This window comes from Salmo salar, chromosome 12 (genome assembly GCF_965601325.2).
Source record: "Salmo salar chromosome 12, fSalSal1, whole genome shotgun sequence".
In the NCBI taxonomy this organism is placed as follows: domain Eukaryota; kingdom Metazoa; phylum Chordata; class Actinopteri; order Salmoniformes; family Salmonidae; genus Salmo; species Salmo salar.
The window spans coordinates 90,285,696-90,300,778 of NC_138302.1; the positions used below are offsets into that span (position 1 = coordinate 90,285,696).

At 40.4% G+C, this 15,083-nt stretch overlaps 1 protein-coding gene across 1 annotated transcript in view; it reads right to left on the reverse strand.

Moving 5' to 3' along the window:
* Window positions 1-3,476: 3,476 nt before the first annotated feature.
* The window catches only part of LOC106565986 (caM kinase-like vesicle-associated protein), a 44,100-nt gene continuing 32,493 nt past the window's right edge, over window positions 3,477-15,083 (reverse strand). Inside the window, exons 2-11 of the mRNA XM_014133718.3 lie at window positions 8,028-8,163; window positions 7,748-7,879; window positions 6,452-6,526; window positions 6,005-6,143; window positions 5,631-5,751; window positions 5,390-5,465; window positions 5,138-5,274; window positions 4,684-4,762; window positions 4,489-4,576; window positions 3,477-4,316 (exon numbers count right to left, since the gene is read on the reverse strand). Of these exons, the coding sequence (XP_013989193.1) occupies window positions 3,999-4,316; window positions 4,489-4,576; window positions 4,684-4,762; window positions 5,138-5,274; window positions 5,390-5,465; window positions 5,631-5,751; window positions 6,005-6,143; window positions 6,452-6,526; window positions 7,748-7,879; window positions 8,028-8,122 (1,260 nt within the window). The 5' untranslated portion in view covers window positions 8,123-8,163 and the 3' untranslated portion in view covers window positions 3,477-3,998. The remainder of the gene's footprint in view (window positions 4,317-4,488; window positions 4,577-4,683; window positions 4,763-5,137; window positions 5,275-5,389; window positions 5,466-5,630; window positions 5,752-6,004; window positions 6,144-6,451; window positions 6,527-7,747; window positions 7,880-8,027; window positions 8,164-15,083) is intronic.

Below are 15,083 nucleotides of genomic sequence, written 5' to 3' on the forward strand. Positions count from 1 at the left end.
CAGAACCCAACTGTGAAGAGTTTAGAGAAATATTAGCACCATAGCTCATATCGCAGGACTTTCACACCACTGTGAAATGAGTAACATTTTCTAACCTTTATTTAACTAGGAAAGTCAGTTAAGAACAAATTCTTATTTACAATGATACCCTACCCCGGGCAAACACTAACAACACTGGGCCAATTGTGCACTGCCCTATGGGACTCCCAATCACAGCCAGTTGTGATATAGCCTGGAATCAAACAAGGGTCTGTAGTGACACCTCTAGCACTGAGATGGAGTGCCTTAGACCGCTGCGCCACTCGTTCACATTGCAATGTACATCCCTACATATGGATCTTGGGTCCATGAAATTGGGTATCAGCCTACTCAGTGACACCAGAGAACACAACTGTGAAGCAGTTGTAGCACATATTGTAGGACCTTGGCTGTGGGAAATCCCCTCACCAGTCAGTCTATTGTGTGTATTAGACATTCATATTGCAATGTGCAATGCCTTACCCCGTTTAATGGACCCAAGATCCATAGATATCAGCCTGCTCAGTGACACCCACAGAATACAACTGTGAAGAGCTTACACAAATATTAAGGTCATAACTCTTATTGCAGGACTTTGACACCACTGTGAAATGACACTACTGTGAAATTAGCAACATTTGCTCACCAGTCAATAGGCTGAATATTGAGGTGATTTCCCACAGTCAAAGTCTTACAATAAGAGCTACGACGCTAATATGTGTGTAAACTCTTCAAAGGTGTGTTCTGTGGGTGTCACTGAATAGGCTGATATACCATTTCATTGAGCCACAGTCCATAGGTAAGGCTGTACGGTGAAATATATGTATGCCCCCAATGCAGTTATAGAGTCAAATACATCCACAGTGCGATTTCAACTGATTTGTCCTTTGTCAAATTAACTTATTATTGTCTTTTGTTGAATTTATATAACAACATTCCTAACCCTTTTCCTACCCTTAACCTAAGTCTCCTAACCTGCCACAATAATTAACATAACCTGCTGCATAAATTCTCCTAACCTGCTATGAAAAGGTCAGTTCCGGTTGTAGCTGTACTCCCTCTATTCAGAACCAAGAAGCAGTCCTCCATTTGTAGTGTGACAGTAACATTTGAACTTTCTAAAAATGTTTTTAGATATTTTTTATACTTAAATTAGTATTTTTAGTTCACATAATATAATGTAAAAGTATGTATTAATGTGTCTGCAATAGAATGAATGAGGCAAAAATAATTGGACACATTAATAAATTATTTTCTACAGCTTCCAAAATATTTTTTTACAATGGAATACCAAGATGGAGGTGCTGTGTCTCTTCATAGAGAATGATAGATGCCTCTAGTGGCCAAAGGGCCATTTCAACATGGGCAGAGCCATTGATGGTTTCCACCATTTTAATGTAGTCAACTGGGTGGAACTTTCTACTTCATTGGCCGAACCCTCCTGGTGACCCTGCTGTCCAACCGGGGCCTCAGGAGGGATCAGCTAATCGTGAAGAAGAACATTTATTTTTTTCAAAATGGAGATAGCATGGACAGCGACATTGAGGCTGTTACAGACGCTATAATGGCACCATCTATCTCTATGGTTGGCTTCAAAACAGCGCCCCCACCGTCATCTAGTGTATATATAAATTATTGGTCAAACTCATAAACATAAATGCTAGAATTGATAAATATATAAATGCGCTGGAAAACGGCTTAAATTAACTTTACTCAAAAAACGATGTGCTAGATAAACTCAAAAAATGTTAACTTTTCTTGGATAAACTCGCTCGGTAAAGGTGTTCGAACGACACAAGCTCTCGAGCGAGAGCAGCACAGGTAAGGTTATTTGGCGCCATTTGACATTAGTTGCTGTTCCTTTCATACTTATCGGATGCTTGCAAGCAAGGATGGAATTGAAGGGTTTTGGGCACTTGCCAGTTGGGCTTTTGGAGACAGCAATTTCTACGAGGCCGTTAACATTCGGGTTGAAAATCTGTGCCATGTGATGTTTGAAAAGATACAATTTCACTGGCATGGCAGGCTGGTTTTGCACTTTTTTTCTAATAGCCCAGTCAGAATAGTAGCCTTAGGCTAGCAGGCTATCTTAATTTCCATCCCTGCTCGCAAGTTTCTGAAACAATCTAGATAGCTAGCCAACCGAAACTATTTTACCCTGTGGAGAAAGGGGCACTTGGATGAAGTGGAGCAGGAGGCCAGAAAAAAAATCTAATTCTACGAGTAAATGGAAACAGAAAAAAACTCATCGTTGTTACCAGCAACTTGGCAATTTACAGCCAGGCTAACCCACCAGCCTTAGCATATCATGTTTTGTGACACACCTCAACCTGTAACCTTAGATAGCTAATGTAACAACCAAACACCACAGATGAATATGATTATATTAACATATGGAAAACGGCTTAAATTGGTTAGGGGCTCGTAAGCATTTCACTGTAAGGTCTACACCAGTTGTATTCGTCGCATGTGACTAATACAATTTGATATAACTTATGTTATATATGAACTTAGTTATAAATCTCAAAATTAAGTATATCAAACGTTAGTCAACTTTCTCAGTGCATCCAGTAAAGACAATCACATAACTCGCTTGCTAGCTAGCTACAAATCCAATAAAATTCACTTTTTTTGTGTGTAATTTCAGCATCCCCGATGCAGGATTTGATGACAGGATTACTTTTCTGGAATGAAAGGAGGATGATACGTTGGTATACATTGTGCATCAAAAATATAACTTGTGAATCACCATTCATTTTATTATAGATTTCAGTCAAGGAATACAGAGACTGAGGGACGTTACTCAAAATACAAGAAAATGTAGTCGCTAAATAAATACATAATAATAGCATACTTATAGCATACATTAACCTTGTAGCATACTTTTAAATGTGTGTCTTGATAACATCATTGCTTTGTTTTGTCACATACTTGTGTGGTGGCTCCCATGATATGAATAAGTGAATTGAGAATATATTTTTCAGCTTTACAGGTATTCATGGGAAAAGAGGAAAAAAACAATGTGTCAAGTGTATGATCTGTAAGTTACAAATATTATCTACTGTCCCAAACCTCCATAGGAACCAATTTTTTAAACAATGACGAATGTCATTATGAAAAGCAGTCAGGTTAAATTAGCTGGTCATGGCATATGGGGGAAAAAACTCATACTGATCAGTCACAATTAAAGTAATTCAAAAAAAGTGTCAGTTTTATACAGCAATACCAATATTGCTCAATTCATAGATTTACATAATACTTTGGCAACCCTTCAGCTCAGCTAAAAGATGCTTAAAACATAGATACCACACCGTGTAACAGGCTTGACACTACCTTAAACTAGTTACATACAACATGAGCTACTATTTGCAAAATCTTAATAAAGGCCTTTACATTATTTTATTGGGACCATGAACCGACCAGACAGACTTTCTCACAGGTTTCTTTCATCTTTTCATAAACGGGAGTATAAAGACAAAATATGCAGTTATTAGTCGCTTTGAGGATCATTTCTCACTAACATATCGACTAGGGTACAGTAGCAAACATATTTAGAAATTGCCTCTCTAAGAGATGGAACCAAGGAGGCAGGACATTACAAACATGTACTGTAGGTGTCTAAGAACTGCACTGAAGGCGTGATTCAGATTCAAACAGATACATTTATTGAATTGAGATTTCCATTAAATTAAAAGTAATTAATTGAAGAGAAAGTTTGAGACCGAGACATTTCCTAGACCTGCTCAAAACAATTAGTATTCCTCACACGCTTTGAACCATTTTCAAAAGGATGAGTATCCTTAAAACTGGAGGGGAAAATAGTGAGAGAAAACAATGCTTAAGATAGACAGACCATCTCAAACAATCACAGATATAACAGACCGAGTGAGATGTTGCTGTACTAATGCTGCAAGAGGGAGGGTGGGGCGGAGTGTTATTAACAGGGTGTGTGTGGTGGGGTTGTAGTGCTGCTGCTCTGTCTAGCCATTCTGATCGTCCTGTGTTTGTGGGGGTGTTTGGAGGGACACTGCGGCATCCCCGTTACACCGTTGCAGGGGATCTGCCTCTGGCTCATCAGGAGTGATGATGGCGGGTGGATTCTGTGAGTCAGGGACCTGGAGGGTGACCGAGGCCTCTGTGCTGACAGGGGTGCCCTCAGGAGCATCAGCTGAGGGTACTGGAGTGTTGCTGGAGGTGACAGGGCATGTAGAGCCCCCTGGTACTGGGCTGGAGGTCCCTGAGTCCCTCTGTTCTGGAGCTCGAAGCCTCTTCATCATTGTTGTGACTCGTACAGCTTTCTGTGGAAGAGCAAGACCATAGAAAGATATTTTTAGAACGCTATCATCTAAGTGAAGAATCTGTGCAGTGAATGAACTTCATATGCACAACATTCATACATTATGCAGCCAAGTTAAACAATGATTGTAAAAAATACCAAAAAAAGGTTTGTTTGACAGAAAGGAAGAATACCTTCCACTTGGCTTTGGCAAAGTTCTTTTCAATTTGCCCACACACTCCATCCCTGATGTTCTTATCGGACGCTGCATTCCCAGAAATCCTGAAACAAGGGACAGGTAAACAGAAAACCAATCAAAACGCATACACACATTGCACACTTAAGACGACAAAAATTGTTATGTATTTTAATCTTGGATCGATCCATACCATTCATGGTTGATGGCCTCCTGTGCAGTCAGTCTTTGATCCTGCTCCACTTCCATCAGACTTGCCACCAGGCTTTTCGCTGTACAACAAATAAAAAAATGGAATAAAATGTTATTTGTCACATGCGCTGAATACAGCAGGTGTAGACCTTACTGTAATATGCTTACTTACAAGATCTTAACTAACAATGGAGTTAAGAAAAATATTAACGAAATAAACTAAAGTAAAAAAATAAAAGAGTAACAATAACAAGGCTATATACAGGGGGTACCGGAACCGAGTCACTGTGTGGGGGTACAGGTTAGTCGAGGTAATTGTACACATCTTCTCTTTCTCTCTTCTGGTGCAACAGAAGTAGACACGCCTAAAAACCTTCCTCTTCCCATCTACTGGTTCCTAAATGTGCTACGTAGTACTGCATTTTGATTTGATCTCGAATTATAGTGTTTTATACCCGAGTCAGAGATATCATCCCAGTACGGTGAGTCAAACTCATAGTCTCCTGACAGAATCTTGCGGAAAAGATTCTTGTCGTGATTATCATAGTCGTCATCTTCCATTTCGTCATAGAAAGGAGGGTTTCCAGACAGGCTGGAGAAAGAGAAAACAAGACAGAGTTGAGTCACCTGAGATGAATGATAACATGAGTACTGTATCGGCAAGACACTGTTAACTCTAGTGAACTGAGGTGATAGAGAACACTCACAGAATATACACAATGACCCCGATGGCCCAGCAATCCACTGGCCTCCCATACCTCTGTCGTCCCACCACCTCAGGAGCTGCAGTAAGACACACACAATCCAATATTCATGAATCGAAAATTGGAATGCTCAGGAGGTAGCAACATAGTATGTAGCTCTAAACTTGTCCAAACACCGTTACTGTCATGCCAAACCCATTTGCCCCCATACGTCTATGATCTGCCCCCTTCCCTACCAACTCACCAAGGTACTCTGGGGTTCCACAGGGGTCTTTGATGAGTCTGTTCTCCAGCTTGGCCAGGTGGAAGTCACTGATCACTATTTTGGAGTGCTTCAGGCGATTGAAGTACACCAAGTTCTCCAGCTGTGTGAGACAAAACAAAGTGTACGTCTGAACAGATCTCCTTTTTGGTATGTAGATGGAATAACAAAAATATACATAATTGGCAGGTTGGACAATTACTCAGGGTGCAATATAATTCATGTTCTTTTAATGCAGAGGGCAAATAGCTAAATTTCGTATTTCTAATGCTGTCACCCGAGTGAGTGGCCTATGGTGTAATAACCTCTATGAAACACCAGATGGGAGCAGTGTGCTGTGTGTGTACGCAGTATACCTTGAGATTCCTGTGGACGATGCTCTGGGAGTGCAGATAGGCCACGGCTTCCAACACCTGTCTGACAACGTTGCTGGTGTCCCTCTCCGAGTAGTAGCCTTGGTCTAAGATCCAGTCAAAGACCTCTCTGCCTGTAGCTCTGCAGAGAAGAACATCCAGAGAAAACCATTATCATGTGTCGTATCCCTAAATTGTACTGTAGGCCTCTTGCAACATTCAAGAAGTAAAAATCAACTCAGATGAGTTTACTAAAATGAGATTCTCCAGGAGAATATGGAAAATAGACATTTCACACAGGGGTTGAGAAAGGGAAGTATGCATTGGCAAGTCTGCAGACGTAGGTACACTCCCTAATGGTGTAATCATTGGAACGGAACCATGATGACTTCAAGAGAACAAATAAAAAGCCCTAACCAATGTCACTCAATAACCTCCAATAACACTCACAGCTCCAGGAAGAGGAAGTACTCCTTCCTAGTTTCAAAGACATCAACCAGCTGGAGGATGTTATGATGTTTAACCCTGTGAAAGATGGAGGGAGGCACAGATGGAAACAAAGAAAAACAAAGTCATGTATTGAGCAATTTTAAACCAAGATTAACTAGGAATCATTAAGACATAACATTTGATCATTTGTATTAGTAGTTTAATGGTTTAATAACCATTAGAGAATTGGACCTTTTCCCATTCAAGTTAAATTCAGATTATGAAATGCCTACTGAATAAAATCAGTATAGGCAAAAATGGACATTACTTGTGATATTGTATGAGTGACTTGATGATATTTTGATCTGTATGGAAAGTGGACCATTTCCAATTCCCGTGAAATTTGGATTAAATAATTCAACCTAGAGATCGGTCTCATTACAGCAGTAAACTAACGTGTGCTAATAAGACATTTCATTTGGTCTTTCAAGGAATTTTGGTAGTAGAGAGAACAGTCTATGACTGGGGTGGCTGGGGTCTTTGACAATTTTTAGGGCCTTCCTCTGACACCGCCTGGTGTAAAGGTCCTGGATGGAAGGAAGCTTGGCCCCAGTGATGTAGTGGGCCGTACACACTACCCTCTGTGGTGCCTTGCGGTCAGGGGCCGAGCAGTTGCCATACCAGGCAATGATGCAATCAGTCAGGATGCTCTCGACGATGCAGCTGTAGAACCTTTTGAGGACCTGAGGACCCATGCCAAATATTTTCAGTCTCCTGAGGGGGAATAGGCTTTGTCGTGCCCTCTTCACTACTGTCTTGGTGTGTTTGGACCATTCTAGTTTGTTGTTGATGTGGACACCAAGGAACTTGAAGCTCTCAACCTGCTCCACTACAGCCCCGCCGATGAGAATGGGGACATGCTCGGTGCTCCTTTTCCTGTAGTCCACAATCATCTCCTTAGTCTTGGTTATGTTGAGGGATAGGTTGTTATTCTGGCACCACCCGGCCAGGTCTCTGACCTCCTCCCTATAGGCTGTCTCATCATTGTCGGTGATCAGGCCTACCACTGTTGTGTCTTCTATTGTTATTTTACTGCTGCACTTTAATCACTTGTTACTTTTGTTTCTTACTCATATTTGTTTTTTAACTGCTTTGTTGGTTAGGGGCTCGTAAGTAAGCATTTCACTGTAAGGTCTACACCTGTTGTATTCGGCGCATGTGACTAATAACATTTGATTTGATTTGATTCCTGTGGCATTTCAGATGCCAAGGGTAAAGCTCTGAAATAATGCATAAGCTAAACTGAATGTAACTTACATCTTCAAGATCAGGATCTCATTCTTGGCAGCTTTTCTCACTTTCCTCCCATCCTTTTTCAGAAACTTTTTACAGGTGAACATTTTGAGTGTGTTCTTGTCCTTTGCTCTGAAGATCTCACAGAACTCCTCCCTAAACAAGGACCACACACAAGAGCAAACAAAATAAACATTTCACTAAAAGCTATACTGAATGGAAGAAGCATTATTTTACTATTTAGTTAAAGTCCCAGACTACAGAATGTAAGAGTCGTTGTGAAGCATTGTGAAGAAATACTCACGATTTGACAATTTGTCCGAGGTCATATTTATCAGTCACCTCTGAGGGATTGTTGTAATCCTTCTTCTCCCCGAGTGTCAAACAGCCAAATGGCATGGCAGCTCCTCAGCTACACAGGGAGATCACACCAACACCACCTGTTACCAAGACATAGCATATTGTTGCTACAATAGTACACATTGTACAACAGTAGATACCAAGTTCCACCTCACTACTAAACAACTTAAGAGCACCATGACCTAAGCCTATTGTATATTACCTTGCTGTTCTTATACAGTATACAGCATGTATACAGCATATGCAATGCTATGACAAAGAATGTAGCATATCATTACTAACAATTGCAGATTTTAGTTGTTTTTAAATCAATGCTTTCAATCCATGCACGAAATAGGCAGAGGCACATCATGCACTTAACGTTTTCAAAATGTGTTTATTGAATATGCCCGTCACTTTGGACTCAACATTATTCACAATAACTCTCCTGCAAAAAGATTGAACTCTCCAGTAATCTGGAAGGCTGCTTTCTTTTCACTCAATAATGAGTCAGACAGCCCTTTAACACCTTGGTCTGCTCTCTGTATCTCAAAGAGACTACTCTAAAAGGATGTAGCAGTGGGGAAAGCAATGGGTGAAAGATGCATGGAATAAAAGACAAGCTGGCAAATGTCTCAATGTAATAGAGATTTTTATGAATTTCAGATAGCTTCCTTTTTTTCTGTTCTAAGGAACTCATTTAGCTATTAGGCAGAATGGCAATTTACAACCTTTTAAAAATTACTTTTGGAACTGAATTGGTGTCCATAAATGTCCCTGGTCCAATGGAACAGCAGCAGCAGCAGCAGATTTTGTTCTTTCTGAACAGAGCATACAGTTCCCTGAATACATAAATATGATCCTCTCTGGATGGGTGTCTGGTTGCTGAACAACCCTGTTGATTTGGCAGCAGAAAGCAGAGTGAAATAAAGTGGGAGGATGAGGAGGAGAGTGCATTTGACTGAGGTGCCATCTCAGTGGAGTGTCATCAGTCATGTCCCTATTAAGAGAAGAAAAATTATGGCTCATCTCTGGTGGAAAATCAATGTCAGTTTACTCCGTGGTAGAGGAAAATAACACGTCCTTATGGAAGGATCACGAATACATGAGGAAACAATGGGGAAATTAATGATAAACAGGAAAGGCAATTGGCCTTTGTAAATGAGCCATTATACCAAAGCTGTAGTAATAGCTACTGTAAAGGCACATGATTTCAAATCAGTTCTAATCTTGTTACATTTACATTACATTTAAGTCATTTAGCAGACGCTCTTATCCAGAGCGACTTACAAATTGGTGCATTCACCTTATGATATCCAGTGGAACAACCACTTTACAATAGTGAATTGTTGTAGTATTAGGAGCAAAACAATTGTTAGGTACAAGCAGTGGTGTAAAGTATTTAAGTAAAAATACTTTAAAGTACTACTTAAGTAGTTTTTTTGGGTATCTGTACTTTACTATTTATATTTTTGCCAACTTATACTTCACTACATTCCTAATGAAAATAATATACTTTTTACTCCATACATTTTCCCTGACACCCAAAAGTACATTTTCACAGGAAAATTCACACACTTATCAAGAGAACATCCCTGACCAACCCTACTGCCTCTGATCTGAAGGACTCACTAAACACAAATGCTTTGTTTGTAAATTATGTCTGGAGTGTTGGAGTGTGCCCCTGGCTATCTGTCAATAAAAAAAAAAGAAAATTGTGCCGTCTGGTTTGCTTAATAAAATATATTTTTTACTTTTGATACTTAAGTACATTTTAGCAATTCCATTTACTTTTGATTCTTAAGTATATTTAAAACCAAATACTTTTAGACTTTTACTCAAGTAGTATTTTACTGGGTGACTTTCACTTTTACTTGAGTCATTTCCTATTAAGGTATCTTTACTTTTACTCAAGTATGACAATTTAGTAATTTTTCCACCACTGGGTATAAGTACAGTGTACGCAATAAAAACGTAGTCTGTAATTTCAGCAATTTCAACATTTATCATCCAAAAAGCCCAAAAACATGTAGCCATTGTATAGGAGGCAACCGAAATGCAAAGATCTAGGTGAGTAATTGAATTGAGAAAAGATCTCATTCGGTATACACAGTACACTAATTTTCTTCTGACAACACTCAGACCGATCATTCATGATGTATGATGCATCTGCTATGCTTAGTGTGAACCTTCCTTCACTCACGGCTGGGAAGCAGGTAAATGTCTAAACTGGCAAGACAGGCAGAGGAGTCTATTGATTACAGTTCAAATCAGAAATGTGAGGACATCTCCTGTGTTTGTGACCTATTGTTAGCAGTAAAAAATATATATTGGAACACGCTGCAGATATTTAATAGCCTGGGTGCCAGTCTGTTTCTGTTCTCTTGCCAACTCCTTATGGAATTGTCATGGCTTGACAATGACAATGGAATAGGCAAAAGCACAAAAAATCTGGGACCAGGTTAGAGATTTAATGGGCATTAGGTAAATATTAAACTGGGTCTAAAGCTCTGAACCATGGGACCCGAAGGAATAACTCTCTCTAAATGGAAGACCCCTAAGCCATTTGAGATAAACAAGCAACTTAAGAAAGTGCTTTATTAGAACACGGCTGAGCAAAAGCCTGCTTTTCCACTGACTAGACCAGAGGTTGGCAACAGGTGGCCCACGGGCCAAAACCGGGCTGCGAGTGATTCTTTTGGGCCCCCCCCCCCAAAGTTTTTTGCAAGAAAGACTAAAATCACTAGGAATTAAGCTTAAAATTATTTTAATTTGGGATATCTGTTCCCAAGTATTCCCACAAATAAAAAGAGACATGCGATCGTATCTCAATCAGGGCTGTAGTGGAGGGTAAACACACGTATACGCCATTTACGCAACTTTCTATTTGTGAAATAGCGTTTACTCACCTTTTTATTTAGTTAGTTGTCATTTACTCACTTATTATTGCGTTCCCAATGTTGATTAAACCTCAGAACGCTAATATTCTTGATCCGAGTTCTAATCGCGCCTGCCTATCTGAACGAGTGGAATCATGATTCAGGTATTTTCCTTATGTTTTCCTGCACCCCCCGGATTTGCCTTGTTAGCAGAGCATTCACTACTCTGTCCAATGGCAAACTTCGCCCACGGCACAGGCCGAGACGTGAAACATACTACCTCAGTCCATATCAACGCTGGCAAGTACAAAGTGGCAAGTACAGACGCCTCAAACAGTGGGTTTGTTAGATGCTTGACATAAATACATTTTTTAAACGTCCCTTGGCTCCTGTTGTGTCAACAGACCCCCCCCCCCAAAGAAACTGACTCTTTGTGAACAACTGGTAAATAGTCACTGATAGTTCAGTCAGGTGGCCAGCTAACTCGTTAGTTCAAGCCAAGGGCTCTCGCTACATATAGCTAAATTAGAAATTAACGTTAAACAAAGCCTGACCTCAGCAGGAGCAGTTTACTGAAATTAAGTTAGCTATAATCTTAACAAAAGATAGGCTACTATAAGTTCTCATAACAATAACTTTGCTTTACAGAGTACTGAGACAGACAGTGGTGAGGCAGGTTGCAATGCAGGAGGCAAAGGAGACGCAGAGAGGAAGTAAGCAGAAAGATGTTAGTAGTACAGTGGTTCCCAAACTTCAGGTCAGGGATCAATGTGGGTTCCCCTGAGAGAATCTGTAATCTTATCAAACGCATTTCTAACTTGTTTCTCTTCAAATGGGTGTAGAATACAACATTTTAGAGTAAACAAAGGGCCTTTTACACTGTTAGAATTTACTTTTTTATAATTGTGTTGGGACAGCCTGTGGTACCTAAAATGTAGTGAAATATAAAGACAATTTAAATATAAAAACTATTTTATATTATTCTCATGTATATAAAAATCTATTTTTAAAATAGCTTTACAGAGTGTAGTGATGAGCCAGACAGTGGTGAGGCTGAGGCAGGCTGCAATGCAGGAGGAGACAGAGAGAGAGAGAGGAAGCAAGCAGACAGAGAGGCTGTCCAAGCATTTGGACAGTTGAGTAAAGCAACACCTTCACTAAAAAAGATCATCTGTGCAATCATACAATACAGGTTTAAAAGTGTAATATGTGTTGGTTTATATCGGTGGTTGTTCGTCTTACCCCAATCACCCACTGGAGTTGATAGTTTACCCACTTTTTTTACCACTATATCACTGGTCTCAATGTAATCAAGATATGTTTTGGCTCAACTGTGGTCATTTGCAAATGATTATACTTACAGTATGATCCAGCCCCCCGACGATCCATTCTGACAAAAATCATCCCGCGTCTGAATCTACACTGAACAAAAAAATGTACGCAACGTGTAAAGTTTTGGTCCCATGTTTCATGAGTTGAAATAAAAGATAACAGAAATGTTCCATACGCACAAAAAGCGTATTTCTCTCAAATTTGTTTACATCGTTGTTTTGTGAGCAAGTCTCCTTTGCCAAGATAGTCCATATACCTGAAAGGTGTGGCTTATCAAGAAGCTGATTAAACAACATGAACATTACACAGGTGCCCCTTGTGCTGGTCACTCGAAAATGTGCAGTTCTGACACTCACCACAATACTAGAGATGTCAAGTTGAGGGAGCATGCAATTGGCATGCTGACTACAGGAATGTCCATCAGAGCTTTTGCTGGATAATTGAATGTTCATTTCTCTACCATAAGCCACCTCCAACGTCGTTTTAGAGAATTTGGCAGTATGCCCAACCGGCCTCACAACCTCAACCCACGTGTATGTTGTCGTGTGGGAAAGCGGTTTGCTGATGTCAACGTTGTGAACAGAGTACCCCTTAGTGGAGGTGGGGTGATGGTATGGGCAGGCATAAGATAGGATCTGTACACAATTCCTGGAAGCTGAAAATGTTCCAGTTCTTCCATGTCCTGCATACTCACCAGCATGTCACTCATTGAGTATGTTTGGGATGCTCTGGATCAACAGCGTGTTCCAGTTCCCGCCAATATCCAGCCACTTCGCACAGCCATTGAAGAGTGGGACAACACTCCACATGCCACAATCAACAGCCTGATCAACTCGATGCGAAGGAGATGTGTCACGCTGCATGAGGCAAATGGTGGTCACACCAGATACTGACTGGTTTTCTGATCCACGCCCCTACCTTTTTTTTAAGGTATCTGTAACCAACAGATGTATATCTGTATTCACAGTCATGTGAAATCCATAGCTTAGTGTCTAATGAATTTATTTCAATTGACTGATTTCCTTTTAAGAACTGTAAGTTGTTGCATATTGCGTTTATATTTTTGTTCAGTGTAGTTGCCTACCCCTGGACTAGACCACGTAAAGAACACACTCCATTGTCTAGAGGAGCCCATCTCCCAGAATAGCACTCTGGGCCAGGAGAGAAGACTGAACTATCATTTCAGAGCCAGAATGATTGCATCCAGAATTGTTTTTCTTTCTAATAAACTCACTAAAAGCCAGAGCCATTAGCTATCTGCACAGTCTGCACTCTGGCAGAGAAGTCTGTTTTTTTCCTGTTCATTACAAGAGCTTTCAAAGCAGTAATTAAATTCCCTGTACCCATGGTGCTTCAACTCTAGCAGTAGCCCTGTCTGCGTTGGTTTGGAGCGGAGCAGGCAATATCTCCATCTGACTGGTAGAGTGATAGTAATCAGCCAGGCGAGGGAAATAACGAACCCTGTGCAGCGAGAGAGAAGAGCGCATAGTTCTGTTTCAGGTCGTGAATCAATCATCTGCACGGGAAGGAGAGAATGAGTTCACAGAGAGACACAGAGGAAAGGAGAAGAGGAGGATGAGTGTAGTGTGGGCCACAGTGGGACTCATTACTATCTAACTACAGGATCAGGGTTCCAGAGATACATACTGCCTGACTCGTTGGCTGAACAGCACAGTGAAGCTGATAAACTGTAAATCAGCCTCACCTCATGCAACTCTACTACTGCAACTGGTAAAAATACATGGGCCATTTGTTCTGTGTTGTCATATCTCCTGCAACTATACTAATATAATTTCTGTTTGATACTGTATATCTATTGTCCATTCATAAAGAGAGTGGTACTAGTCCATTGTGTATGCTGATCCGGACCCACTCCATAAGAGAGACAAACCCATTCCACGACAGAAGACATCTACACTGATTCTACAGTACCTCTAGTAAATGTAGTCTACTGTAAATGTGTCCTACTGTAAAATCGACAACAAAAGAGTTTAGAATTAGAAAACAACGGGGGGGTGACATATGATGATTGTCATGTCCATCTAGATTTTAGCTGTACATTTGATAGTCAGCTCTGTAATGGACAACACTATAGATCTTTAAGTGGGTCAAGTCTGTCAAAACCTTACTCCATAGGTTTTGGATTACCTTATATTCGACATCACTCCCCAAATGTTTGTCTTAAAGGCATTCGCTTCATGAACTTCTTAATTTTGTGGCTATCCTTTGGCAGCAACACCTGCAGCAGTATGTTTGTGCCTGTAATCCTCTGTCAGCTTGCAGCACATTGCATTTATATTCCATAGTCTAGGTGGTTGTATAACAGAGATAATATAAGAGCGGTGCCAGCAGGTTTGCCAGCACATTTTCATAAGCTGCTTGTGTGTGAATACATACATTTTTGTTTTTACCCTTTACCCCTTCCATACATACACTAAAATAAGTCTCTGCAAATGTGTTTCTGGTTGCTCTATAGTTTGCTTCGTCCCGCAACGAGCCTAGTTAAATAAAGGTTAAATAAAAATGTTAAAACATTTGTTTAGATGGCTCATTGCAGAAGCCTCTGTAGCCCAGCGTCCTTGATCAACCAACCCAAAACTATTCAGTTTCACCAAAATAAAGTTTCCCGTCCACAGAGACATCTTCAATATCTCTAGGAACAATCCCATTTTCCGCCTGTGGGCTGCCATTGTAGTCCATTCTAGACCACGTAGTCACTTGAGAGTAATTTCTCACGTGATCTCCCACTTCTACAGGTGGAAAATGAGACCCTGTGTAAAAATGTATTTCAAACGCTTATTTGATAGTGA